The sequence below is a fragment of the Falco cherrug genome, chromosome 15, assembly GCF_023634085.1.
Source record: "Falco cherrug isolate bFalChe1 chromosome 15, bFalChe1.pri, whole genome shotgun sequence".
Classification (NCBI taxonomy): Eukaryota; Metazoa; Chordata; class Aves; order Falconiformes; family Falconidae; genus Falco; species Falco cherrug.
Window position 1 is genome coordinate 1197387 of NC_073711.1, and position 26743 is coordinate 1224129.

The 26743-nt window shown below is 52.8% G+C and overlaps 4 protein-coding genes across 5 annotated transcripts; all 4 read left to right on the forward strand.

Annotated features, from left to right (window-relative positions):
• Positions 1–223: 223 nt before the first annotated feature.
• Positions 224–5483, forward strand: MARS2 (methionyl-tRNA synthetase 2, mitochondrial). The gene has a single exon (XM_055727667.1). The coding sequence runs from the start codon at positions 4282–4284 to the stop codon at positions 5431–5433; it is 1152 nt and encodes a 383-aa protein (XP_055583642.1). The 5' UTR covers positions 224–4281; the 3' UTR covers positions 5434–5483.
• A 2086-nt stretch (positions 5484–7569) lies between these two features.
• RAB33A (RAB33A, member RAS oncogene family) lies at positions 7570–11826 on the forward strand. The gene is made up of 2 exons (XM_055727673.1): positions 7570–7909; positions 11315–11826. The coding sequence occupies exons 1-2, from the start codon at positions 7688–7690 to the stop codon at positions 11768–11770; spliced, it is 678 nt and encodes a 225-aa protein (XP_055583648.1). The 5' UTR covers positions 7570–7687; the 3' UTR covers positions 11771–11826.
• A 61-nt stretch (positions 11827–11887) lies between these two features.
• On the forward strand, positions 11888–15417 carry RBMX2 (RNA binding motif protein X-linked 2). Of its 2 annotated transcripts, XM_055727671.1 has the most exons (6): positions 11888–11980; positions 12068–12183; positions 12281–12332; positions 12401–12530; positions 12680–12860; positions 14475–15417. In XM_055727671.1, exons 1-6 carry the CDS (start codon positions 11976–11978, stop codon positions 14915–14917), a joined length of 927 nt encoding a protein of 308 aa, XP_055583646.1. In that variant the 5' UTR covers positions 11888–11975; the 3' UTR covers positions 14918–15417. The 2 variants fall into 2 exon arrangements, with proteins under 2 accessions (XP_055583646.1, XP_055583645.1); XM_055727670.1 differs by lacking the exon at positions 12281–12332 and having other exon boundaries at positions 12334–12530.
• Positions 15418–15853: 436 nt separating this feature from the next.
• SLC25A14 (solute carrier family 25 member 14) lies at positions 15854–24014 on the forward strand. The gene is made up of 9 exons (XM_055727564.1): positions 15854–15997; positions 16067–16214; positions 16559–16653; positions 18237–18322; positions 19086–19181; positions 20951–21075; positions 22136–22271; positions 22675–22755; positions 23550–24014. Exons 1-9 carry the CDS (start codon positions 15934–15936, stop codon positions 23589–23591), a joined length of 873 nt encoding a protein of 290 aa, XP_055583539.1. The 5' UTR covers positions 15854–15933; the 3' UTR covers positions 23592–24014.
• The last annotated feature ends 2729 nt before the right edge of the window (positions 24015–26743 follow it).

The following is a 26743-nucleotide window of genomic DNA, read 5'->3' on the forward strand; positions in this document are numbered from 1 at the left end:
TTCACCGACTTCACCCGCACGAGCGAGCCCCACCACCAGCAGGCAGTGCGCCATTTCTGGGGTGCCCTCCAGGATGGCGGGGCACTCTACAAAGGGTCTTACGAGGGCTGGTACTGCACTCCCGAGGAGTGCTTCCTGCCTGAGAGCCAGCTCGCTGAGCGCAGGGATGCCCAGGGACGCCTGTGCAGGGTGTCTTTGGAGACCGGCCATCAGGTAACAGCATGTGCACCATCCCGGTCAAGGGCAGCCACGCTTGTGGGAGGCACTGCACGCTCATCTGTCACTCTGGTCTGGCCATATTTGGGGGGGTTTAATGCTTCCTGTAGCCTTTTGTAGTTATCTCAGCAGAGACTCGCCAGTATTTCACAGAATGTCTCTTCCGTGTTTACAGTGGTATGTGGCTATGCAAGGGAGAGGTGCCAAAACCCCAACTGGTAGATGCACAGTTCAGCCGTGTGCTATGGGAGGGGCTCAGCTGCTGCTGGGTTCCATGGGCAGGTGGCCTAGAAGCAGCGTTTTAAAGCCATGATGAAATAAGTTGGCTGTGCAGAAGGATAAAAGATAAAACTGAGGTAGTTGTTGCGTGTCTGGAGTTTCAGACCTATTTGGTGAGACAATTTGGTTTGGCCTCTGGATGCTTTTCATCAATCTTGCTGCATGGGTTTCAGCCCTACATAAAACACCATAACATGGTCTGCCTGTGGTCTAGCCCAATGACTGAATAGCAGTGCAACCAGGAGTGTGGTACCTGACCAAGAGTCTCTCCACTGCTGCATTTTCTGTCAGGTGTTGGGAGTTACATGATTTAATCCAGTAGTTGCAGATAGTTGTGCCTCAGAGCTGAGCAGAGGTTATGCTCTTGTGATATTTCTATGGGGCTGGGGCGTTGGAGTATTGATTCACGCAGAAGGGGGTATGTTGGCAAATAATGTCTCTTGATAAAGCAGCTAATGTGGTTTAGGGGAAAGAGAAATTTCCAGGCAAAGAAATAATTCTTTAGAACTAAAATAGTAAGTGAAGCTTCAAAGTTAAATATACCTGAGAACAGTTACTTGCCTTAGCTGCATAGCAAACTGTCCAAGAGAAACAGTAGCATACGTGGTACAGAGAAAATCTTGCAGGGTGGTGGAAAGAGATGGTAGGTGTTTATCTCCAACCAAAGACAATTGGGTTGCTTGAGACACTGCTTGAGGGTTTTGTGAAGGAAAAGGGGGAGCTTACAACATGCCGTAAAACCTGTACTTCTGTCAAGTGTCTGGTTTTTGGTGTCCAGTAGAGCCTGGGGGTGAAAAGCTCATCTTTAAATGATGTTCTTCAGGACTTCCTTGAACCCAGAGAGATCAGAGTCTGTTTTGTAGAAAATCATCTCCCTTCTTCACTCTGCTTATGTGCTTTTGTGTCCTTTAATGTGCAGAGAAGCTAGAGAGGAGCAAACCCCCAATGTGGTCAGGGTATGGAGCGCAGGCCTACAAGAGGTAGAGGGAACTGCACCAGTTTAATTTGGCAGACAGGATGCGAAGGGACAAGCTAATAGCAGACTGCACCTATGCACAGGGCAGTTACAAAGAGCCCAAAGCCCTATGCTTGTCGGGGGTGCCAGGTGCTAGACCAAAGTAATGCTGCCACAAGCTGTGCTGCGCAGTCAGGCTGAGCATTAGGATAAGCTCTTCCCCCAGGAGGGTGGTGCAGTCATGGAGCAGGTCCCCAGCAATGTGGGGAGCCCCAGCCTTGGGGTGTCCAGTCTTGGCTGGGTAAAGCTCCAGTCACCTTGGCTGGTGCCAGCCCTGCTGTGAGCAGGCTGTGGGGCTGGAGAGAGGTGGAGGGCCCACCCCACCTCTGCTGCTCTCATTTTATGGATTCATTCTGGTGTGGAGAGGTGGATTAGTTTACCTGTAGAGTGAGCAGATGCTCCTTTGTGGGACCAGGAACTGCACTGTTCTGTATTCACTGGAAGGGGAGCTGTATTTGTTGAAGTCATTGCTCAGGTCCAGCCAGGAGACAGTTGGTGCATGTGGCGCTGCAGGAATTCTCTTTCCAGTGAGGAAACGAGCTGGGAACTAACTGTCCACAGAGCATACTGAGAAAGCCCTGGGGAGGTTGGTGAAGAAGCTGAACCATGAGGCAGCAAAGCCAGCCAGCGGAATAATCCTGAGCTATATGAACAGGAGCGATGCCTGTTCAAGGGATGTGATTGTCCCCCTCTGCTCAGCACTCTAATGAGCATGTCTAGTTTCTGCATCCAGTTTTCCAGCCCGCAATACAGGAAACAGTTTAGAAACTGGAAGAAGTTCAGTGGAGGGCCACCATGATGGTTAGGATGCTGGAGCACTTGCCTTTTGGGGAGAGGCTGAGGGAACCGGCTTCTTCATCCATAGAGAAGACAAAATTTTGGGAGGCCCTAGTGGCAGAAGCTCCCCAATAGCTACGAGGAGGTCATCAAGGAGATGGAGCCAGGTTCTTTTAATGGTACATGGCAGGAGGATGAGAAAATGGGCTTAAGTTGAAACTTGAGAGGCTTAGACTGGATTTACAGAGAAACTTCTTTCCCATGAGAGCCAGGCAGCAGAACAGGCTGCCTGGGGAGGTTCTGCAGTCCTGCATCCTTAGAGGTTTTCAAGACATGCCTGGCTAAATCCCTGAGTAACCTGTTCTAACCCCACAGGTAACTGCTGTGAGTAGGAGGCTGGGCTCCTAAGGTCAGGCCTGTTTGAAGGTCAGGAGAGATGGCTCACAGATTTCTCTGCAGAGCAGATATTCCAGTAACTGTTCACAGGCAAGCCCTGAACGAAGACAATGGGTTTGCAGGTTGTTATAATTACTCTGCCCTTTATCAACCTGTCTGTATGCTCCAAGTTCTAACTTACTAGCTCTCAGGAGACAGCCTATTTCTAGTCTCTTTTGCCCTTCCCACTGAGGAGTTTTCTACTCACTTGTGAACCACCTTTCCTGCAGGTGGCTAGCTGATAGGTAGCCCAGCTCTTGTCACTGAGCAGATGACGCAACGTGAGCTCTTCAGAGCTAAACACCAGACTTGGTCAGAGTTTTGGACAAAATTGCAGATCCCACTTTGAGTTGGCTTTTGTGTCCTGACTTGTTACCAAAAGGATCACTGGATTGTGTAAAAGGGCATGTTGGAGGGAGGACATGGCACTGGCTCTGTGTGAAGCATTACTACGGGACAGAACCCTGAGAGCTGGTACCCAGAGACTGAAAAAGGTTACAGAAAAACAAAGAATTTAGGGGGTGGGACCAAAACATTTTTGTCTAACTTGTTTATGATTTGTGTAGAGAAGAGTATTTCTTTTGGGGTGACCTTCTAATCAAGTAAGCAAAGGTGGTATTTGCTACTGGCTGCTACTGAAATTAGATAAATTAAACTACATTGTAAAGCAGTGTTGTACCATTAGGACTAATTATTCCTTAGGGCATCTCAGCTTGAGGTGAGGTAGGCTCTTTACTGCTTTTGTTGAGAGTGAAGTGCTTTCTGGCTCGGTCAGAAGTTACTGGGTTCAGTGTCAGACACTGAAACTCTCCTGCGTGATGCCAAAGCCTAAACTTTCTTATCTTAGAGCCTTATTTAGCTTTAAAAGGTAAGAATTCTTGACCTAGCCATAGATCTCTTGAGTGCCTTTACACAGCTCACTTATACCATATCTATGCAGAAATTTTTCATTAATGTAGCTAAATGTGTTGTTTAATGAATTTGAATGTATGGGAGAAGTGCTGCCAGTACATTAACATGATTATAGGCTACCAAAGTTAGTAACTAAGATGCACTGATGCTTCAAAAGAGGAAAAAGAGGAACACAGCACCTAGAAGAAAAGCAAAGGCATGCACCAGGATTGTTAGTAAGGCAGTAATTAACAATTATCATTTTGTCTTTTTATTATTTTCTACTATTACTGCAAAAAAAATCCTTACGAAGGTGTATTCTCGTCTCCCTAATTCTTGCCTGCTGAAAGATAAATCTGGCAGGTAGAAAGATATTGCTTTCCCTGGGGAATAAGCATCTTTAAAAGCAGAGTGATGAGCCATCCCAAATGCCTGAGTCCTGGGGAGCCCAGTGAGGCGGTGTCTGAGGAGAGGAAGTTTCAGCTAGTCACAGAAAGATCCCGGGGGCTTTACACATGGCAGGGAGCACACCCAAATGCAGAGGGAGCATGTGACAAACTCCACGCTGAGAATGCTGTATTCAGATTGTAAAACTTTGCAGAGCATTTGGGCTGTAATTCTTTTCTCTCCTACCTTCTCAGGTGCACTGGACCAAAGAGGAGAATTATATGTTCAGGCTCTCAGCGTTCCAGGATCCATTGCGGAATTGGCTCCGGGATAACCCACGCACCATTTCCCCTGACCCTTTCTACCAGCTCGTGCTTCACTGGCTGGAAGAGGACTTGCCAGACTTGTCTGTCTCTCGTGAGAGAAGCCGGCTGCAGTGGGGTATCCCTGTCCCCAGTGACTCAACACAAACTATTTATGTATGGGTAGATGCCTTGGTGAACTATCTGAGCGTGGTGGGCTACCCCGAGACACACGGCGAGTGGTGGCCTGCTGCACACCATGTTGTGGGCAAGGACATCCTCAAGTTTCACGCTGTCTACTGGCCAGCGCTGCTGATAGCAGCAGGGCTGGCTCCCCCTGAGCGAATCTTTGTGCACTCCCACTGGACTGTCCATGGGCAGAAGATGTCCAAAAGCCTGGGCAACGTGATTGATCCTTTTGCTTGTATCAGACAGTACACAGTAGATGGATTTAGGTACTTCCTGCTAAGGCAGGGTGTCCCTGAACGGGATTGTGACTATTATGATGAGAAGGTTGTTAAGCTAGTGAATTCAGAACTGGCAGATGCACTTGGGGGGCTTCTGAATCGGTCAACGGCCCTCAGCATTAACCCCAGCAACACTTACCCTTGTTTCTCACAGTCTTGTTTTCCAAATGTCTTGGATTACAGGGAGACAAAAGGCATGGGCAGGGCTTCTGCTGAAGACTATGAGTTCGTGGCATCTGTGGCTTCCCTGCCTCTGCAGGTGGCTAGTTATTTTGAAGGTTTCCAGATCTACAAGGCTTTAGAATGTATTGCCCTGTGTGTAAGGCAGACCAACAGTTTCTTCCAGAGACACAGGCCTTGGAAACTCAACCGAAAAGACCCTGCAGAGCAGCTGTGGCTTGACACCATCATCCACATTACGCTGGAATGTCTGCGTGTCTATGGGACTCTCCTCCAGCCCGTGATCCCACACACTGCAGACAGGTTGCTTTCCAGGCTGGGTGTTGAGCCAGAAGAGAGAGATCTCTCAAGTTTGACATTTCTGCCACGCTACAGTGGGAAGCTATGTCCCTTTGAAGGCAGACAGCTTGGACCTGACACCGGCATCTTATTTCACAGAGTAGAGAAGCCAAGACAGCAGCAGATAGAAACCAAGAAGCTGTAGTCTCTGACAACAGCTTCTGTAAATAAAAGCCTCTGGGAACTCCCAGAAAATGTTGTCTTTGTTAAAAGCATGTTCCTCCCATCTCTCAGTAGTAGTATGAAGTGAGTGAGTGGAAGACTGGACTGGACTGGGCAGGGCTGTGCTGTCCTGCCTAGGTGACCATTGTAGGTCTCTGCCTGATGTGGGACACATACACACTGGGGCAGATTGGTTGCATGTGCGGGGCTAAGAGCTAGGAAAGCTTGGGTAACACCTAATTAGTTAAGCTGGTAACAGAATGAACTGAAGACACAGCCTAGGATTTTAATATTGCTGCTTTTTTTCCCTGATGTATTTACGGGATATAAAAAGTGGCTGAGGCAAATATTTATCATGCAGCTCTGTAATAGAGAGCCATCTTGCCTGTCTCCTACCTTCCTTCCTGGCCCCTTTACCTTGTCTTTTCTGATATAAGGAGTGCATCAGGTGCTCTACTGAAAGCTTTTTAAACATGAATGTGGCAGCCAGTCTGCTTAGCAGTCTCTTCCAGAGACAGCAGCTCCCGAGCTTGCCTGCTTGCGATCCCTCCCTACCCTTCAAGGCTGAGTCTCCAGTAGGATCAAACCACCCCTGAGGAAGGACAGGGTCTTTCTTTCAAGGGCCTTCTCAGTGTTCCTAATCCCACAGAGAAAGGGCTGAGCAGCAGTTCTGCAGCTGCTGTCCTGGTCTCAACTTCGCCCCGTGGGGTTTTGGCCAGGCCAGAAGTAGCTGGGGACAGTCAGAAATGGTTTCCTGGTAACGTCTTTGGGGGACAGTCCAAATGGATCTGTCGGGTCCATCAGGTGAGCTTCCTTTGTGGGCCAAAACTTTAGTCCAGCTGATGTCTATGTGTGCCTTGGAGAGGATCCCTTCTGTGTGACTGCTCTTTATGCTGGAGGTGCTCCAGTGACCCAGGGTGGTTCAGCAGTTGAATGGGTGGTCTCACTCGGCTGTGTAGACCTGCAGACGAGCAAAACTGGGAAGGGAGGATCTGTTTCAGGCCCAAACTCAGCTTTATGAGGCTTTTCCACCTGCTGCATGATTTATTGCATCCTCTTTGTTTCATTTCAGTGCTGCTGGAAGGAGGCAGCTGGGCCCTGGTACCCTGGGGCAGTTGTGACTACGTGGGGACCTCTGGTAAATCCTTCCCAGCTTTTGGCTGCTCCAGTTCCTATCAAGTGCCTGCACTGTAGGAGTCCTCTTGTATCAGGAGGCAGTTTTGGGGGGCTGTGTCACCAGGGGCAGCAGGAGCAGCACGGGCCCCCTCGGAGCTCTGTGAGGTTCTGCAGACACAGTGAAGGGCAGAATGTGCCGCTTCTCCCTCGTGTTGCTCTTCTGGTTCTCCTCGATGCCTATCCTGTGCTGGCAGCATGCTGGCTGGACTGTTTGAGGTTGCCCACGAGAAGAAAGACGGCCCCCTCAGTCCCTTCCTGCGGGGGTAATCCTCCTCCCCTGGGTGGTGTTACCCTGGTACCCCTCCCGCCTGCGTGCATGTTTCACACTACAGGCCACCATGCCCTTGTGCCGTGGGTGCTGGCTCCCAGCGCAGGCAGAGGCACCTGCTGCCCTGCTCCACCCATGAGGGACAGGGACAAGAGAGAGACCCCATCCTGTTCCCCATCATGTCTGGTGCTGGCAGCAGCAGGCGGCAGCGCCATCGCAGCCCCGGGCAGCCGGGAGTGGAGGCCCAACTCATCTCGAAGCAGGAGCTGCTGCGCATCCCGCTGCCAGCGCGGGCAGCCCCATCGGTGCCAGAGCACCCACGCGCTGCCCGCACGGGGCTGCTCTGCACGCCGGCGTGCCCCCACGGCATACGGCAGGAGCCCGAGAGTGGCCCCGGAGTCGCACATCGCGGTGGCAGCGAGCGCACTGGCAGAGCCCGACTTTGGGCGTGTGGGCGCTCGTGTCCCCCGGTGCCGGGTCCCGCCCCGCATTGCTCCCACCAGCGCCCTCGGGCTGGCCTCGGCCCTCCCGGGAGGAGCCCGATCCCTGCCCGCCTGCGGGGCCAGTCTGTGCCCGCGGGCTGCGGTGCCGAGCCCATGGCCGTGTCACCCCCCCCGTGCCCCGGCGGGTCCCCGCAGCCCAGGGCCCGTCGGGGACAGCAGGTGGCGTTGTGCCGCGGGGCGGGGCCGTGCCGGTGCCGGTGCCGGGGCGCGGGGCGGGGCCGTGCCGGTGCCGGTGCCGGGGCGCGGGGCGGTGCGGCCCCATGAGGCGGTGAGGGCGGCGGCGGCGCGGGATGGCGGCGGGCGGCGGCGGGCGGCCGCCGGGCCCCGACTCCTCGCTGGAGCCCTACGTGCAGACCCGCATCTTTAAGATCATCGTGATCGGAGACTCCAACGTGGGCAAGACGTGCCTGACTTTCCGCTTCTGCGGGGGCACCTTCCCCGACAAGACCGAGGCCACCATCGGCGTGGACTTCCGCGAGAAGACGGTGGAGATCGAGGGGGAGCGTATAAAGGTGGGCCGCGGCAGCACCCGCAGCGGGCCTGGGTAGCCAAGGCAGCCTGCCCCTGCCCCAGCCCCAGCCCCTGCCAGCGCCTCTCGGCAGCTTTTCTGTCTCCAGCTCACGCCGAGGGTGGGGAACCGGGGGAGGCTTCTGGTCCCCGTGCTGCAGAGACGCTTTCTTAACCCGTCGCTGCTGCACTGTCGCTATTTATGGGGTTTGCTGGAGCCTGCAGGTAGCCTGAAACGATAGTTTGGGGTGAAACGCTGCTGTCTTCCTGCTCTCCCAACATAACCGGGTCCTGAAAGCATCAGGGTGGCCTCCAGCTTCAGGAGCTGGGCTGTAAGAGGCAAAGCTGCAGGGGAGCTGGGCGAAGGAGCTGCATGCAGAAACCAATGCATTTTCAGGGGAGCAGATGGTGGTAGGCTGGCAGTGGCTGCACTGGAAGGCTGGGAGCTTGCATGAGCTGGTTGCAGCGGGCTTGGCAGCTGTGATATTAACGCTGAGAAATGCTGTCAGCGAGTACTGGGAGGGTGCTATTTCAGCAGAACTAGAGTAGGATGAATTTGTTGTGCAAAGGCCAGCATGACACCTCTAAGAAATGCATCAGCCCAAAATGAAGAGCTGGCTGATATGTCAGAGTAAATCTGCAGATCAACAGCAGCTGGTAGGAAGCGGCCTGGGGAGACAGTCTGCAACTGAGTTTGGCCTCCCCGGTTAGGTGGATCAGCACTTACAGCCATCTGTATGTAAGACTGACTGCCAGAAGAAGCAAATATTGTTATTTTGCTGACAGATGGGTGATCAAAAGTTGAGGGACTAATCATAATGGAATTAGAGCGACTGTTGATGGGTAAGAACTTCCGTTGTGCTTTTAAACTGCCCATGAACGTTATTCTCTCTCTCTCCTGTAAGAGGAGAGGTGCTCAACTCCACACACACACACACACTCACCCCTCCACCACCCCGCCGCCTTCCCCAGCCCTATCCAACAGCACACAGGTATGTTATTGTAAGCTGTTGTGCAGGCTGGCATGAAGCCTGTCTTACTGCCACTGGTCTGAAAAGGTTGCCAGGCTTGCTACCTTTAGATATTATTTGTGCTCCAGCAGGCAGGAGTGGGAGGCAGTGCAGCAAATTGGCCTTTTCCTGGGACCACACATCCAGGAGGGGAGGTGATCACTGGGAGAAGTGCCCTCCTTCTCCTGCTGTGCTCAGGTGGAAGAGCCCAGGAGAGACCAGCAGGGAAATGAGTGAGGAACAGCTCTTCCTTGCCAGCATTTTTTTCCACTCTGAAAGACTCTGGGGCAGGCACTGTCTCTGTGGGATACACGATGATTTGGATTAACTTCAGACACTTGTTTGGAAATTGTCAGTTCCAGGCTTCAAGACGTTACCTACAAGGGCCACTAGAACTTGTAGAGTCACAGACTAACAGTGAAGTGTGGGTTGGAAGGCACCTCTGGAAGTAATTTGCTCCAGCCTCCCTGCTGAAGCAGGGCAATCCAGAGCTGAGTGCCCAGGACCATGGCTGGATGGCTTTTGAATATCTCTAAGGATGGAGGCTCCACAGCCTCCCTGGGCAGCCTGTGCCAGTCCTTGGTCGTCCTCACAGTGAGAGGTGTTTCCTGATGTTTGGAGGCAACCTGCTGTGTTTCAGTGTGTGCCCATGGCCTCTGGTCTTGGCATTGGGCACCACTGAAAAGAGCCAGGCTCCATCCTCTTTGTAGTCTCCCTTCAGGTATCTATACACATTGGTAAGATTTCCCTCCACCCCGAGCCTTCTCTTCTTCAGGCTCAATAGTCCTAGCTCTCTCAGTCTTTCACCAATACGAGAGACACTCCAGTTCCTTCATCATTTTTGTGGCCCTTCACTAGACTCTCTCCAGTCCATGCCTCTTCTGTACCGGGAAGCCCAGAACTGAACACAGCACTCCAGGTGCAGCCTCACCAGCACTGAATAAAGAGGATGCATCACCTCCTTTGGCCTGCTGGCAATACTTTGTTTAATGCAGCCCAGGATACCATTCACCGCCCTTGCTGCAAGGGCATGCTGCTGGCTCGTGTTCAGCCTGGTGTCCATCAGGGCCCCCAAGTCCTTTTTCTGCAAAGCTGCTTTCCAGCTGGGTGGTCCCCAGCACACACTGGTGCCTGGAGTTGTTCCTCCCCAGGGGCAGGACTTGGCGTTTCTGTGTTGAGCTTCATGACTTTCCTGTTAGTGCATTTCTCCAGCCTGTTGAGGTTCCTCTGGATGGCAGCACAACCATCCCTCATCCTAGCCATGCTCCTCCCAGTGTGGTGTCATGGAACGCTTGCTGAGGGTGCAGTCTGTCCTGCCATCCCGATCACAAATGAAGGTGTTGAACAGGACTGGCTCCACTATTGACCCCTTGGGTACATTGCTAGTTAGTTACCAGTGTTCAACTAGACTTTGTCTCTGATCACAACTTTCTAGGCCCAGACATTCAGCCAGTTTCCAGTCCACCTCGCTGTCTGCTCATCCAGGCCAGGAGCTTGTCTCCTCTGTCACCTGGGTTGGGAAGTGGCCATCAGTGTTTTCCATGAACCTCCTGGATTGCTTGTGCCCTGCTGCATTGTCCTTCCAGCAGCTGTAAGGGTTGTTCAAGTCCTCCATGAGGACCAGGGCCTGCAAATGTGAGGCTGCTGGTCTCTGTCTATGGAGCGCCTCATCTGCTTGTTCTTCCTGGTCAGGTGGCCTATAGCAGACACCCCCTAAAATATCACCCATACCGGTCTGCTCTTTAATCTTCACCCACCAGCCCTCATTTGGCTTCTCACCCATCGCCACATAGAACATTGTGCCTTCCTGCTGCTCTCTCACACAAAGGGTTCCTCCCCCTCCTCATCTTCTCTTTGCCCTGACTTCTCCGTACATACCACTGTGTAATAGTCAGGGCTTTCTCATATGGTGTAGGATTAGGTGGACAAATGTCCTGATCTGGCTTAAGAATGTTTGTGAAATGAGAAGCGCTTTGTGTGTTTTGTTTCTGTGGTGGGGATGGTGGTTAAAGTACATTGGGATGAGGATGAGAAGCTGGAGCAGTGCTCCCTGAATGAAAGTGCTGACATGATCTCTCTTGCTAGATAAGGTGGGCTTGCTTGGTTGCATCACACAGGCACATGCACTGCCACACACAGCCTTGGGCACTGTCAGTTTAGCCCCAAAAGCTTGTGGAACTCATCTGTGGATCCAGGTTTGTCTAATAAGAGACTGCCTCTCTCTGCAAGGCTCACCTTGCCTGCACCCTGCCTGAGGGCAGTGGCACCGCTATCAGAGACAGAGCAGCCAGAAGCCCCCCTGCATCTTCCTGCAGGGAACTGGAGAAGCCAGCCCGCGCCTCACGCAGCAGGCCCTGCCCCGGGGTGGGTGCTCCTGCAGCCTTCTTTCTTGTTTCCTAGGTGCAAGTGTGGGACACAGCTGGCCAGGAGAGGTTTCGGAAGAGCATGGTAGAGCACTACTACCGCAACGTGCATGCTGTCGTCTTCGTTTATGATGTCACAAAGATGACCTCCTTCACCAACCTCAAGACATGGATCGAGGAGTGCAACGGGCACGCAGTGCCCCCCCTTGTCCCCAGGGTGCTTGTTGGGAATAAGTGTGACTTGAAAGACCTGATCCAAGTGCCATCCAGCATGGCCCTGAAGTTTGCTGACGCTCACAACATGCTTTTATTTGAGACCTCGGCCAAGGACCCTAAGGAGAGCCAGAACGTAGATGCCATTTTCATGTGTCTGGCCTGCCGGCTGAAGGCCCAGCGGTCACTGCCCTGCCGGGACCTGGAGGGGTGGCCGGGCCAGGCCCGCAGGCTGGAGCCAACGCACAACGCCAGCGGTAAAAACTCCTGCCCGTGCTGAGCGGGGCTCCCGCCGGCCTCTGTCACGGTCACCCCAATAAAGTCTCTGCGGCTCCAGTCAGCTCTGGGTGTTGCTTTGCGCGGCTCGGCCCGGCTCGGCTCCGTCCGGAACGCTCGGCTCGGCTCGGCTCGGCTCGGCTGGGGGGAGGGGCGGAGCGTGGCGCGCATGCGCGGAGCCGGGCGCACGCGCAGCGTGCCCCGCCGCTATGAAGTAGGTCTGAGGGACGCGGAGGGAGGGGAGGCCGGCCGGTGGGTCCGGCCGCGGCCCTCCCGGTGCTGACGGTGCCCTCGCCCTCAGCCCCCTGACGAAGGTGAAGCTGATCAACGAGCTGAACGCGCGGGAGGCGGAGCTGGGCGTGCAGGAGGCGGTCTCGTGGCACGCGGAGTACAAGGACAGCGCCTGGATCTTCGTCGGTACGGGCCGGGCCGGCGCGCGGGGTGGTGGGGCCGTGGCCAGGCCTGGGCCTGGCCGGGGCCGGGGCCCCCTTCCCTCCTCACCCTCTCCCCGCAGGTGGGCTGCACTACGAGCTGACGGAGGGGGATGTCATCTGTGTGTTTTCGCAGTAAGTACCGCAGCCCCCCGGCCCGATGTGCCCCTGCCGCTGCCTCGGGTGCTAAGAGTGTGTTGCAGGTACGGGGAGGTTGTCAACATTAACCTGGTGCGGGACAAGAAGACTGGAAAGTCCAAAGGCTTTTGCTTTCTGTGCTATGAGGACCAGAGGAGCACCATTCTGGCAGTTGATAACTTCAATGGGATCAAGGTGAGAGAAGCAGCCTGGGATGCAAGTCCTGCCTGCTGTGACTCCCCAGGTGCTGCCTCACATCAAATGGGAGCCCCAATTGCGTGGGCTGCTGGCAGCCTGCAGGAGGTTGGTGTGTGCCATTGATAACAGCATGACTCCTCTTGTAGATCAAAGGAAGGACGATTCGAGTGGACCACGTGGCCAACTATCGCCCCCCCAAAGAGTCCGATGACTTGGATGATGTGACAAAAGCCCTGCATGCAAAGGGTTGTGGAGTTAAAACGCCACCTCATACGTCATCCGATTCCTTGTCGGAAGATGATGATGTGCCCATAAAAAAGCAAAAAGGTGAGGTGTGTTCCTGCTAGTCTTGATCCTAGGTGGGAGTGTCTGCGCAGAGCCCTCTGCCTTGCAGGGGCCATTTGCTCAGGGGAGTGCCAAGGACAGGTGTGCTCTTGAAAAGAGCCACAGTCCTATTGACCAGACTTTACTTTGTGATCTCCTGGGGGGTATCTGAGTGCCTGTGTTTAGCCCTTATCCATGAATATCCTTCCCCAGCCTCTGAAGAGCTGTATCTTGCAGACAGTAGCACTTTGCCTGGAAAAAAGCCTGCCAGGCTGCAGGGGGGGAGCAGTGTTGTGGGTAAATGGGAAGAGGGAAGGCTTAGGAAAAGTATCACTTAGTCTGAAAATCTGGATGCTGCTGCTGGAGGAGTAGAGCACTGTAGATGATGCAATGACCATCATGTGGCCTATGCAAATTGAATAGAACGTAAACCAGGCTGGTCTAGATGAGATTCTTTGGAAACTAAAGGCAGAGGAGGTCAGTAGGGCCTTGGACTAGGTGACCCTTAAAGGTCCCTTCCAACCCCAACTATTGCATGATTCTGTGAAAGGCAGACCTAAAAGTGCAGCATAAAATAAACAATCTGAGTGCCTGAATATCTCATGTTCTCAGCGGATGCAGCAGGATTTGTTGCTCTACATCTTTCAGAAGAAAACATAAAGCTGTAAAATATATCCAAAGTGGTCTTGGAATGTGCTGTTTAAAGGACCAGCCTGTGCAGCTATACTGATGGATTTTTAAGAAGACAGGTTTTTTTCCACCTGTGTAGCAGAGATCTTGGAAAGTTGCACTAGTCAGAGCCAAAAGGGTGATAGAAGCAGTGACTTGCAGTAGGAGCTGCTTACTGTGGCTTGCTGACAAGATGGGTTGTAAATCCCAGGATGAGCCAGTTAGGTGGGGTGGGGGGGTCTGTTCTGAAATCAGCTTGGAGCTCACTGCATGGCATGCAGAGCAACCATCCCTCCTGCAGCCTGGGCTCTGCCTGTGACGAGTGGGGATTAGCAGCAGGTATTTGGAGCTACAACTGAGCCCTTGTGCCATTGGGGTTTGAGACCTGTCTTGACTGTGCTTTGTTGAGAGGAGCTCGGCACTGTGCGTGGAGGACACAGGATGGATGGGTACTTAGCATGGGGTGGTGGGGCCTGCCAGTACAGCTAGGGTCCTGGTTTGAGAGGAGGGTTGGAGGAAAGAAAATTGGCAACAAAACTAAGGGTGGGGATAAGTTGTTGCTCCAAAGTGCTGAAGAGATGCACAAAAATGAGAGAGGGAACAGAGTGAAGAGGGAAAAGAATCATTGGATCTGGAGAAGAGGATTTCCATAGGGTGGACGGATCACGATGTTCTTACTGTGTGGGTGTTACTGAGGAAAGAGAATGAAAGGAAGGTGTTCAATACTCGGGGCTGTGTTGAAGTGCACAAGGGCAGCCTGGCTGGGAGGAAGATGATGTGAATGTTAAAGATGAATGGCTGAAGCTGGAGGAGGAAAGTGTTAGGGTTGGAAGCGAGATAGGATCTCTCTGAGGGGGGGAAACAGGCTGTGAGGCTTGGGTGGAGGGTGGCAAGCTGAGGTGGTGCTTGCAGGACTGTCCATCCCAAAAGACAAACCTTGTATTTCAGATAAGGAGAAAAGCAGACAGGAGCAGCGCAAGCAGAGCTCACAGGCTGTGAAGAGGGTGGTGTCCGCAGAGGAGGCACATCCCAGAATCAAGATTAAGAAGGAGAAGGAGGACCCTGCCTATGATCGCTACGCCAGTGGGAGCCAGCAGCCCTGGAAGGGCTCTGAGAGAAAGCCTGTGAGCAAGATGCAGCGAGAAGATGAAGAGCGGAGGCACCAGAGGCCTTCTGAGAGAAGAGGGGAAAAGAGCTGCCAGAACCAGAGGGGACAAAGTGGTTTGTGGGAAGAGAGGGAGAAGAGAGAGGAGGCTGGTAGGAAGGGCGGGGGGCACAGCAGCTGGCGAGAAGAGTGTCCCGAAGGAGGCAGATCCTGGGAGCGCAGTGCCAGAGAGCCCCATCCCAAGCACAGGGAGCGGGGCTCTGTGAGAGGCTCCAGCCGCTGCTGAGTACTCTTGGGGGCCGGGAGAGGCCCCAAGCCTGCCCAGAATCCCACTTGGAGCATCCCTGTGCCTCTTGGTGGGCACCACGGCTGGACTGTTCGCCTCCTGCAGCTTCCGTGGGATTTCTTGTTCCATCCTTGGATGGGGCTGTCCTCACTGCCCATGCTGTGCACCAGGGTGTGAGTTTTGTTGCCTCCATGCAGTGTTGGGCTCGCAGGGTTGCTGGGACACTGTGCTGTGGCTTGAAGCTGGGAGCGGCAGGACGTCTCCTTCCCAAAACCACCCTGTCCCATCAGTCATGGTGGGGGTGTTCCGCTCTTGCACTGCAGGGAGATACCGGCGAGTGCCTTGTTGGCCTCCCACCTTTGGGTCTTGAGCCCACCCAGCATGTCTCCTGGCTTCTGCGATGGACCTGGTGAGCTGTGCTGCCGTGTCAGGGTGATTTACTCGTTTTTGTTTGTTGTGGATTTTTTTTAAATGCTTCTTAATAAAAAGTTACCTGTTTAGCAGCGTGCCCTGGGCATGGTGTTTCCACCTCTCGGTGATGGCAGATGGCGCGTGGTTCCCCAAACGCTTCGTTCGGGCTGGTTTGACCCGAAAACCACGGCGGGGGGTTGGTGAGGAAAGGGGGCTGCGTGGCGGCCGGGGTGGCGGGTGGTTTTTAGCCAGATGGGGTTGCTGCAAGGACTGATGGTGGTCGGGGGGGGGGGGTCGATGTCGCTTTCTCGAGGGGGCGGAGGGGGACTTGCCCCCGGGGCCGTGGGGAGCAGCCCCGGGGGGCTGCGGGGGCTGCCCTGGGGCCGGGTCCCGACCCCGTCGTCCGCAGGCGCGGAGCCCAGTGCCCGCACTGCTGCCGCTACCCCCGGGGTGGCAGCGCCCGGCGGCCGTGCGGCGGGGTATACCGGCGGGGGGGCGGTGCGCGCCACCAGGGGGCGCCGGCGCTGCGGTTCCGGTTCCGGGTCGGCGCACGGCGGCGAGGCAGGTGTCCGGCCCGGGGCGCGCCGGCCCCGCTCCGCCATGCCATGTCCGCGCTGAACTGGAAACCCTTCGTGTACGGCGGGCTCGCCTCCATCGTGGCCGAGTTCGGTGAGGCGGCGGGGGGCACGGGGCGGCGGGGCGGGCCCGGCGGGGCGCTGACGGCCGCTCTCCCCGCAGGCACCTTCCCCGTGGACCTCACCAAGACGCGCCTGCAGGTGCAGGGCCAGAGCGCCGATGCGCGCTTCCGCGAGGTCCGCTACCGCGGCATGTTCCACGCGCTCTTCCGCATCTGCCGTGAGGAGGGCGGCCGCGCCCTCTACTCGGGGTAAGCGCCGGGCCCGCCCCGGCCCCGGCCCCGGCCGGCCCTGGGCCCCGCAGGGAGGGAGGGGGCCGGGGCGGCCGTTCTGCCACGCAGCCCGGAGACTCCCGGCTTTCCCGAGGGGGGGGCGAGGACTTGCGCGGCAAGGCCAAGGGCTGCGTGGGTGCCAGCCCCCCGCGCTGAGGGGGCGTGGGGGACATCCCGAGGTGCTGCTCGGGGTGGTTGTCCTGAGCGCCTGACCGAGCTGTCCCCTGCGGACCGGGGGGTGATGAGGAGGGATCTGTGCCGGGCCTGCAAGGGGGGCTGCCGTGCTGGCGGGGCTCAACAGTTTCATTTGTTCCCCCTCTCAGGATTGCCCCCGCGTTGCTGAGGCAAGCGTCTTACGGCACCATAAAGATTGGCATTTACCAGAGCTTGAAGCGGCTCTTTGTAGATCGCATGGAAGGTCAGTGCCAGTAAATGTGTCAGCGCAGGCACCTCTTGTCTCACCAGAGGTGCAGTGTGAAATCTCATGTTCTCTGTGCTGTGCAGTTCTGCTCATTCTTTTCTCTGTCCTTCCCAGCTATAGATTACCGCAGAAACAGGAGTTCTTGTTGCGTCACACCGTGGTTTTGCTTGTACAGTAACAAGGCTGGGTTTCGATACAGATGTGACTCCCACTGTGCCTGGCACTGCCCACAGTCCGTAGCCAGACACCCTCCCCTGCTAGCCAGGTCTTTCTTTCCCCAACTGTTATCTCTGTTTTGCAGCCTCAGAGGAAAAAAAATAAGGTGTCGCTGCCCTGAGCTTGGCTCTCTTTTCTGGTTAGCCTCAGGGAAGATATCACATCCCATCTGTACATTAGATGTGTTACATAGATTGAAAGCTTCAGTAGCGAGTCTGTCTTGTCTTTGTGCTGGAGCCTTTGAGTCATTGTGCCTGAACTCAGCATGGCTGGACAGGAATTGTACTGTCCAGCTTTTTAGCTTTGGCTCTAACCACAGAGATGGGATACCATCAACGCTCTTGACCTGTGCACCTCTGGTGGTGAGGGCCTCTGCGGCTCTTGCTTAGAGAATGGAGCAGCAGAAGTCTGGTACGTGTTCACTGAAGGAGCATCAAGATCTACACGTGTGGTTTTAAACCCTGGTGTGACATGAGTAAATGTTGCAACGCCGTTCCAGCCTGGGAGAGTGAGATGGGTGGGCCGGTCAGCAGACCAGCGAGAGGACCGGGGGGTGCAGCACACTAGAGCTTCCTTCCAGGGCCTGCTCTGTTCTCTACTAACACCTCTCCCTGTGCATGGTGCTGTGCATGTACGCTGGGCAGCATGTCTCTCCTCACTTGCTGTTGCAGTGTTTCCAGTTGTGAGTACCATTGTCTGAATGTTTGTTTCCCTACAGGCCTGGGGCAGCCAGTGGCCTGGTCTCCTCTGGGAAGTGCTGTGGTCAGTACCAGCAAAGGGCTGTGCCTTTTCCCAACATAACCATCACCCTAATACTGGGTCTGGAAGCCTTGGATTATTCCGCCTGCTCCCTGGAACTAATTGCGTCTAACTTTCTCTGCCTGGGTTGCGTATTCTCAGTTTTCTCAAAGTGGCTGCATATTCTGAGTGCAGCCAGCTGGGGCTCCAGATCAAAACAAATTGGTATCATGTTGCCTTGAAAACTGTCGGGTTGTCTCCCTTTATCTTAGCTTGTCTCCATCATGAGAAATGTATCACTGGACACTGAAATCTCAGATAATTGTTCAAAATTTTCACGTATCACAGTCTTTTCCTTGTCTGATCAGCTAGACTCACCAGTAAGACCCGCTTCTCCCTGAGAATGTGTTGCTGAGTGTTTCAGCTATGGCTTTCTGTCTCTGGCAGGTGTGGGGACAGATCTGCCATGAGCTAATGGTAGCTGGCCAGCCTCTGCCCATGCCGCTTCACCATGTGATTTGCAAACCGAGCTTCTCTACTCTTCCCAGAGCTTCTCGCTTGTTTAGTATAACCCATGCACCTTCTCTTTAGATCTTTAGGATCTGACTTTCTTTTCTTGGTTGCAGATGAAACGTTGCTAATCAATGTAATCTGTGGAGTGGTTTCAGGGGTGATCTCCTCGGCACTTGCCAATCCAACAGATGTGCTGAAGGTAAGAAGCATCTCTGGCCAGAAACAGCTCCTGGCTGGCTGTGATTTGACATGTAGAAGCTGCTGCTTTCCAGTGAAGATGCCTCTCTCCCCGCTGCAGTGAGGTGCTCTCTCAGCCACTGCTGGCATCAGTTCTGCTGATTTGAGGTTTTTATGAGTGGGAGTAGAAGCCCAGAGCAATAAACAGATTTTTTAAAATGCAGCTCTTAAAGATCATGAAATCTGTTATGGCAGGGGGTGGAGGCTGTGTTACCTTAACTGGGAAATGTGAGTGGGGTGCTACCAGCTATACTTCAGACCTCCTCAACTGCTTTCCTTTTAGTCACGGTGCTGTGCTTTGCTGATACTGCTGCTGAGTCCTACCTGCTATGCGGAGTGACCAGAGCCCAGTGGGGATCACCTGGTCCCCTCCATTCCCTGCTGCAGGCTTACTGGGGTCAAGGGAGCTCTGCTCTGAGCAAAGAGAGTGTGGAGAACCTTCCCTTGCTTCTCCTTCTGTAGTTAACCCTCTCAGACTGCTGTCAGAGTGGGAAGGTCTTGCCCATCACTTCTGTTGTCTTTTCTGGGTTTAGTACTGTGCTTCCGCCCTGTTGCTGTCCCTGCTCCTTGCCTGGCATCATCATTTGCCACACAGTTTGCAGGGAGAGGGCATACGGATAGCAGTGTCTGCTCTGAGTTGCTCTTTCTATCAAGAGGTCCACTGAGCTGGCATCTCTGCCGCCCTGGCACTGATGTCGTCCCTCTGACTCTCACATTTCTTTCAGATTCGAATGCAGGCTCAAGGCAGTTTATTCCAGGGTGGCATGATTGGCAGCTTCATAGACATCTACCAACAAGAGGGTACCCGAGGCCTCTGGAGGGTAAGCACCAGTTGCTGGAACCCCCCCACTAGTAGCAGAACTAATGGTTTCCTCAACTCATTTGCCACACCCAGGTGCAGCTCTGGAAGAGAACTGTCAACCAAGGGTAGTAGCAAAGTTCCGCTTCTGGTTATTGGACAAACAGAAGCATGTCTGTGGTGGAGATGGAGTCTGTGCTACGGTGGCATCAGCACTGAGCCAGGCAGACCTGGTTTCCAGGACTGAAGCTGGTGTGTGTAAAGTTTCAGATACATGTGTGTGCCTTGAACGGACGAGTGTCTGGGGCTGGATCCTCTCAGTGGCCTGCCTTAGGAAGGACGCTCAGCCTGATGTATCTTGGAGTCAGTTGGAGGTGACATCGCACACAGAGTGAGCAGGGGAGTTTACCTACCTCTGAATATGAGTGGCTGAGCACCTCCTCACGTGGGGGAAGAGGAACTCTTCCAAGTAACCTGGGCAACACTAAGGACATACAGTAACTTTCTGAAGGTCCAAAGGGACAGGTTTGCCCTGTGTCTCCACCTGCCCCATGTTAGACCCCTTGAAACTTGCCCTCTGAGCATGCAAAGAGTAGGACAGAGTGGTGGGTGTTGGGGAGGCTAGTGGTGTAAGGCTCTTGGGCTTGAAGAGTTAAGCCATGTGCAAGCTTTACCATTTGGATGGATTTTAGCAGTGGTTCTTTGGCTTTTGTTAGAGAACTTGTGTCCTTCTGTCACAAGGTCACAAGTCTTCCATACATTCAGTTAACCAGCAGTCTGCTGAGTCGCAAGCTCGGGTATGGGAGCTACAGAATCCCAATGTTCTTTTCTAAGCAACAGTCCAATTTCTCCTTCTTAAGGTCACTGAAATCTTTTACAGAAAGATAGCTGTTAGTGTCCTGTGTGGGACGGGGGGGAGTCATCAATCAACTGCCAGTGTTGACACAATATTTACTTTGAGATTATTTCTGCTCTCTAGGCAAAGACACACCAGAGGGGAAGAGAGACTAGAAAAGAAATTAAACCTATTTTGCTGATGTGTGCTGCAGGCAGGACATGGTGCAGAGAAAGATCAGTCTAGAGATGGGTTCCAGTGATCAAGCTAGCCTTACTGCTCTCTGGTCTGGGACAACCACTGTCTCGTCCCTCCGGTCTTCCACCGTGTTGAGGGAAAGACATTTGTGCTCACCAGTTCTAGCACTCACCTTGGGGGGATGTCTGAGCTGGCTGTGCCAGGATTATGTTAGGCAGGAACCCCGGAGGAGACTGTCAGGTACTGTCAGTAGCACGGTGGGACGGGGATGGCAGGAGCCACAAGGCTGAAAAGGTACTTTTGCTTCTTACAATTGCTTTGGTTCTGTGCGGTGAGAAAGCTGGCTATCCTGGTGTGCTGGCTCATAATTCAGCCACGCTGAAGGGCCAGTCCCAAACAGCTGCTGTTCTCGTCGTGCAGTCTTTTCTGATATTGACATTAGTGGGTACTATTCAGTGGGGGAAGATGAGTGGATTATAACCTGATTCCTGTGTGCTAGTCGTTGGAGGGAGAGCAGCAGCATGTAATTAATCTAGCTGGAGTAACGCTGCCAAGGTGGAGGAATCTTCCTTAGATTTGGAGTCAAGTTGGGAGATGGGGAGCTGGTCTACCTGAAAAGCTGCAGCTGCGAGACAGGGCAAGGAGGATATAAGGTAGATTGTCAGCGAAAGGCCCCTAAGAGGAAGCTGTGGGCATATGTTACACCAGCAATCCCCAGGCAGCAGCTTGCACTAGCAGCTGATGTTTGTGCTCTGCAGGGTGTTGTCCCAACAGCTCAGAGAGCTGCCATCGTGGTGGGGGTGGAGCTGCCAGTCTACGACATCACCAAGAAGCACTTAATTCTGTCAGGCCTGATGGGTGACACCATCTTTGCCCACTTCGTGTGAGTATCTGCTACAGCTGCTGCACCCTCCAGGCTTGGCAGGGGTGTGTGTAGCAAGGTGGGATTTGGGGTGAGACCTGTTTACAGAGCAAGCACTCGGGAGCTGCAGAGAATAGGCTTGGTACTTCTGAGGGATCTGTTACATTGACTGGAGCAGCTCAGAATGACCAGCAAATATACCCAGGGAGACCCTTCTGGAGAAGGAGCCTGGCAGAAATCCTTCGGTGACATGAAATGTCAGCTTGATTTCAGCTCACTTATGACCAGAAATGCTGTTTGTCCATGTCTGTGCCCTGGTATGAACAAGGCAGGAGCTCCAGGCGTGTGACTAGCTGTAGCAATCAATTGAAAGAGCTGCTCTGGTCCTAGGTCCTCACCTGTACAGACACTGTTTGCTTGCAGCCATTGCTGTAAGAGCTTTGTGAGATGAATCAAGACTTGCAAAGCTAACAAGACCCTGAGCAACCTGACCAGGTTTTTAAGTCAGCCTGCTTTGAGCAGGGGTTAGGTTAGAGACCTCCCAAAGTCTTTTTTCACCTACATTTTCCTATTCTTCTGACAGACACTTTAACTGGAGGAGCTGGGGTGCTTCTGTTGGGTTTGCCTGTGGTGGGCTGAAGGTGACAAGCACTAGACCATACATGGAGGGAGGAGACTGGCAGCTGCATGCTCCCTTTTGCTGCCTTTTGTGTTCCTCCCTCCTTCCCTGCCCCAAAGAAATGTTTGCTCTGGTGGGAAGGATGTGCGCTTCTAAGAGGCTGCCTTCAGGTCTGTGTCACCTTGACAGCACCTACAGAGATCCAGCAGTGGGCTCTGATGAGGGTCTTAATTTGAAAAAGCTGAGCGTTTTCCTTCCCCTAGCTCTCTGGGGTCCTGAGGTGGATGGTTCCTGCCTCTGCCTGTTTTCTGGGTGGGAACAGGTAGTGCAGCTAATGTTTATGCTAAATGCCTTTCATAAAGCTCAGCAAAAGATACTCTCCTGTGCTTATGTCAAGGCCTGTCCGAGCCAGAATGGCCATGTTCAGAGCTGTTCCTCTCTCCTGTTTTCGTGTGTGCGTAGCTCCAGTTTTACATGTGGACTGGCTGGGGCCATTGCCTCCAACCCTGTGGACGTAGTGCGGACACGGATGATGAACCAGCGGGCAATAGTGGGCAGTACGGAGCTCTATAAGGGCACTCTGGATGGCCTTGTGAAGGTAAGGAGGTGAGAGAGGTGGACAAATCCCTGGCTTTAGGAGGCTGGCCAGATTCCAGCACCATACGCCACTGATAAGAGCATTTAGATTCTACAGTGACAGAACGTGCTTGTCAGTGCATGTTTCAGACAAGCCAGAGCAGGGCCTAGAGTCACTCCCTTGAGGTCACCATCAGCTTGAGCATCCTACCAACCTCCTGGGACAAAACTTTGTCAGTGATGCAGTTTGATTAGGTTCATATATTGTAAGTCACACTTCATGCAACTTAACTGCATCTCTGCCGGTCAGCCTGCTTACTGCAGCAGTGCTAAAGGTCCCGTTATATCACGTGTGGCATTAGGGAGATGGGCAGAGCGTGGGCCTGGTGTGTCTCACAATTGATATGTCTCTTCTCTCCTCACAGACGTGGAAGAGTGAGGGCTTCTTTGCACTCTATAAAGGTTTCTGGCCCAACTGGCTTCGGCTTGGTCCCTGGAACATCATTGTATCCTTCAGTGTGCTGCTGGAGAGTCGTGGGTATGGACAGGCAGGGGAAAACCAAACTGTAAAGCAAAGAGCAGAGCCAACACGCTGATGGGGCACCCCTTTGTCTTGCCTGTGGCAGCCCAAAGCAGACTCCCTGTGCTGCTTGGACAGCCATATGCTGTGATGTGGCTGCTGATGGCTCAAGTGCCAAACAATGCCACTGATTGTGACTGCTGCTTCTAACAACTCCGTAGGTGGCCGGTGCAGGGACTTCCAGTGCAGCAGCATGGGTGGTCTGCTGTAAAGTGAGTGCTCTCAAGTGCTTCATTTGAGACTTTCCCTTTGGCCTGAGCTCCTGGAGGTGCTGTGATTTCTGGATTGGCTCCTGTTGGAAGCCTGGGGAATGTTCTGCTGCACTGAGACAGGTGCTGACCTGCTCTGCAGAACCAGCACTGCTGCGTTGCTGTACTAGATCCTTCTTGGCCTCTGAAACTGTGCACATAATTTATTTTAAAGAAGACCCAGTCTGGGGCTAGAGCCACCTCGCTTTCTCAGTGGTCTAGGCAAGCCTGGGCCTATTTCTGGGTCTGTCTCTTACCTCTCCTGGTAGCTCTTGTCCCACAGTGCTCTCTTCTACCTGTGTGGATCAGTTTATGCTGTCTGGAGGAGAGACATCCCCACATTGGTCTTCAGCTGTACTGTGCTGATGCTCTCCCTGCCTTGCCTTACCCTGCCAGGCACAGCCTGGTCATGTTGGGAGGCCAGGTGCAGCTGCCTTAGGTGTTTGGGCCAATTCCTTGACGTTCCTTTCAGTTTTTTATCACATACGAGCAGTTGAAGCGACTTCCATTCTGACAGCTGCCTCCATTTCATGAGCGTCATCTTCAGGACTTGCAGCAGAGAGCTTTGCTGCAGCCTTCCTCTTCATTTCACTATCCCCATGTTTTGATGTTTTGGTACATGTGGGTCTGGGCTCTCCCCCTCGCCCAAATGCATGGTCCCTGGAGCATGATCTGGCTGAAGTATAACTGGGAGACTGATGGCAGGTGCCGCATGTTTTTTCACACAGAGGCAAGTATTAATGTGCAAGTTTCTGGGCCTGAAGCAATATCTTCTGTGAAGACCTGTGCATTCCAGTGGCCTTTTGGTGCAGCTGTGGTTTGTTTGGCTTGTGTGCATTTTCCTGCCATGCCTGCAGGGTGAGGCTGGAGGCTGGGAAGGGGTGCTGTCATGTTTTCTTGCAGAACTGTAATCTCATTAAATTATTTATTGACTGGATTACTTGAGTTTGTGTTTGTGCAGATTTGCTGCAGGTATATTCCAGAGCAGATAGTGTGTCTGTCCTTGGAGAGAACAGAAGCTATTTTTTCAGCACACTACATAGATCTTTTTTTCTCCAAATAGATCTACCTGTGTATAAAAGCACTCTTTAAGATTCATTACAATAGAAATGTTTCTAAAACACAGTTTTTTAGTATCAGAAAATTATGGTGTTGCACTCTCAGCTCAGTTTTGTAAAACTTCAGTCTCTTAACCTTAATACTTATATTATTTTTGCTTCTATTATTTTTAAATCGAGGTGATGTAAAGCTGAACTCGGGTGTCCCACTACATTAAAATGGTGGCTCTAACATTGTGGGTGCTAAGCAGAACATTAAGGAGACATTTTGGTCATCCTCTTCTGTTTTTTTGTTTCTTTAAATGTTATGGCTACGAAAGCAAACAGCTTTTATGTTCCTACTCCTTTGTGGGGTGGCTTTAGCTTGGATGAAGGTCCCTTGTGACACACAGCAGCACGTCCTGCCTGGGAGTGCCATAAGCTGACGTTTCTTCTGCAGATTGCACAGGGAAAATTCAGCCAAATCCAGCCCAGACAAATTAGAGATAATTATTCGCTGTGGTTTTGCAAAGCCATAGCTGCCTTTACCAGCTACGTGCATAAGGAAAGTGATTCAAATAAACTCTTGAACTTAAATCATGCCTTGAACAGAGGTATTGCTACAGGGCCACAGGTCAGTAGGCTGCGACAATCATTTTCAGAGTTAAGCTATGCTTACAAGCTACCAGAAACCGGGAGCAGTGGATTTAAAGTGGACAAGGTTAATATGCCTCACCTGGCTTCACTCTGGAAGAGGATTTCTAAATATTACAGCATAAATAAATATGTGGTGGATGAATATGAGTCTATTTGAGAGATGTATTTTAACTGCAGTTCATTACATTCTTTTGGTTTTCTTCAGTGTTTCTATAACTTTAGTACTGGAGCCATTTCTTTTGTGCAGCTCCATGGGATGTTGCTGCCGCTCTTAATTTTTGGAGCAATCCCCTGACAGTTCTTTGGTATTTGCAGTTCCTATCCTCCCAGTGTTCTTCAGGCTGCTACAGGGAGCTCCCCAGCAATGCTGGAAGAGTGTGACGACTGCCACTTCACTGTGTGCATTTCTCAGCTGTAAGGTGCTGGCGAGGGGCTCTTCTTTCCCCTCTTCTTCCTCCCATTGGATCAGCTCCCTTGTGTGGCTTTGGGGATATTTCTTCTGCTTGCCCAAGTGGACCCCAGACCCTGGAGATGTCCCTTACCTGAGCTTTGATTGCGCTGGCTGTCATAAATGTTGCCACATGTCACTCTGCCTTACTTTGTCAATAGAAACTGCAAGTAAACGTGTGGCGATGGTGATCTCTGCGGATGTGACAGGGAGGCGGTGGCTGGTTGTGAGCACACCTTGGTGCCGTGCCAGGCATTTCCTTCATCCCAAGAGCAGCTCACCTTTGCAGCTGACAGGGAAGGAAAAGCTGAGTCACTTCAGGTTTCTCAGTTGGTAGATTACTATTTTGCTAGGTGTTTTTAAAAAACTAAAATCCCAGCCCGTAAACGGCATTGTAACCACTTGTCCGAGGGGGGAGCCCTGCTGGAGTCCTGGTGCGTTCCAAAGAGGCTCATTGCCTCGGGATGTCCTTCCCAGAAGCGTTCCCTAAACATCTGTTTGTCTCTTGCGCTCAGGCTTACCTGTTTCTAACTTTTTCTGTGCCGTGCCAAGTAACGTGTGAGAGTGTAGCTGAGCAGGACGCAGATCCTGTCCCAGGCGGCAGTGGTGCCCCAGCTTCTGTAGCCAGTGCTGCCCCAGTGTCAGTGGCATGGGCTCTGTTTGTGCCCCGAAGCCATTAACATCTGGCAACCTTCAGCAGCTGAAAAAGTGATTGCAAGCAGTGTGAAGGCAGTGTAGGCATGGATGTTAGAGTGTGCAGTCTACAGGGTAAATATATATCCCGTGGAAGATGGACACTGGAAGGGACCTTCCCCAGGCACCCACAGAAAGGTCCATGTGGTTTAACTCTGAGATGGTATTCAAGGCACCCTGGAAAACAAGTCATACCCAAACGTGGAAAGTAGAAATCTGCGTGGTCCCTGATACCTTAAATATAAAAATGGCACATAAAAATACCTTAAATATAAAAAAATCCACATAAAAACTGAAAAAGGGACGGTGGGCACCCACTTACCAAGATAAAATCCCAAATCTGAGGGTATGTCCTCTTTCAGACAGAAAGGAGAAGCCTTCCAGGGAGTCCTTGGGGCTGGTGGGCAGTTGAGGAATGAAAGGACCACTCAAAAAAGCAAAGACTGTAGTAGACAAGCTGAAGGTTGCCTGGTTTTACTTAGAAGAGCTCAGAGGGCTTTCTCTGTTGGAGATATCTGATTGGGAGGCTTGGGGGTAAGTCTCAAGCTGAAACATGGGCAGAGGAGGTGGTAGGACAGGGTGTTCAGTGAGTGTAAGCACGGAGCTGGGCCTGCACCCCAAATTGTCAGGGGACCCAAGGATGAAAAGGCCAAAGCTCTTCCCTTTAGCCTCTTCCTTGAAGTTCTCCCCGCATTACAGAAGCGTCAAAAAGTGTGGACAGGGTTTGAAAGGGTTTTTTTCAGACAACCACCAGCCAGTGACCGCGATGTCTTTGCCATACTGGTAGAAAGTCTAATGAAGACTTGAGGCATAGATGACTGTGGTGTGCTG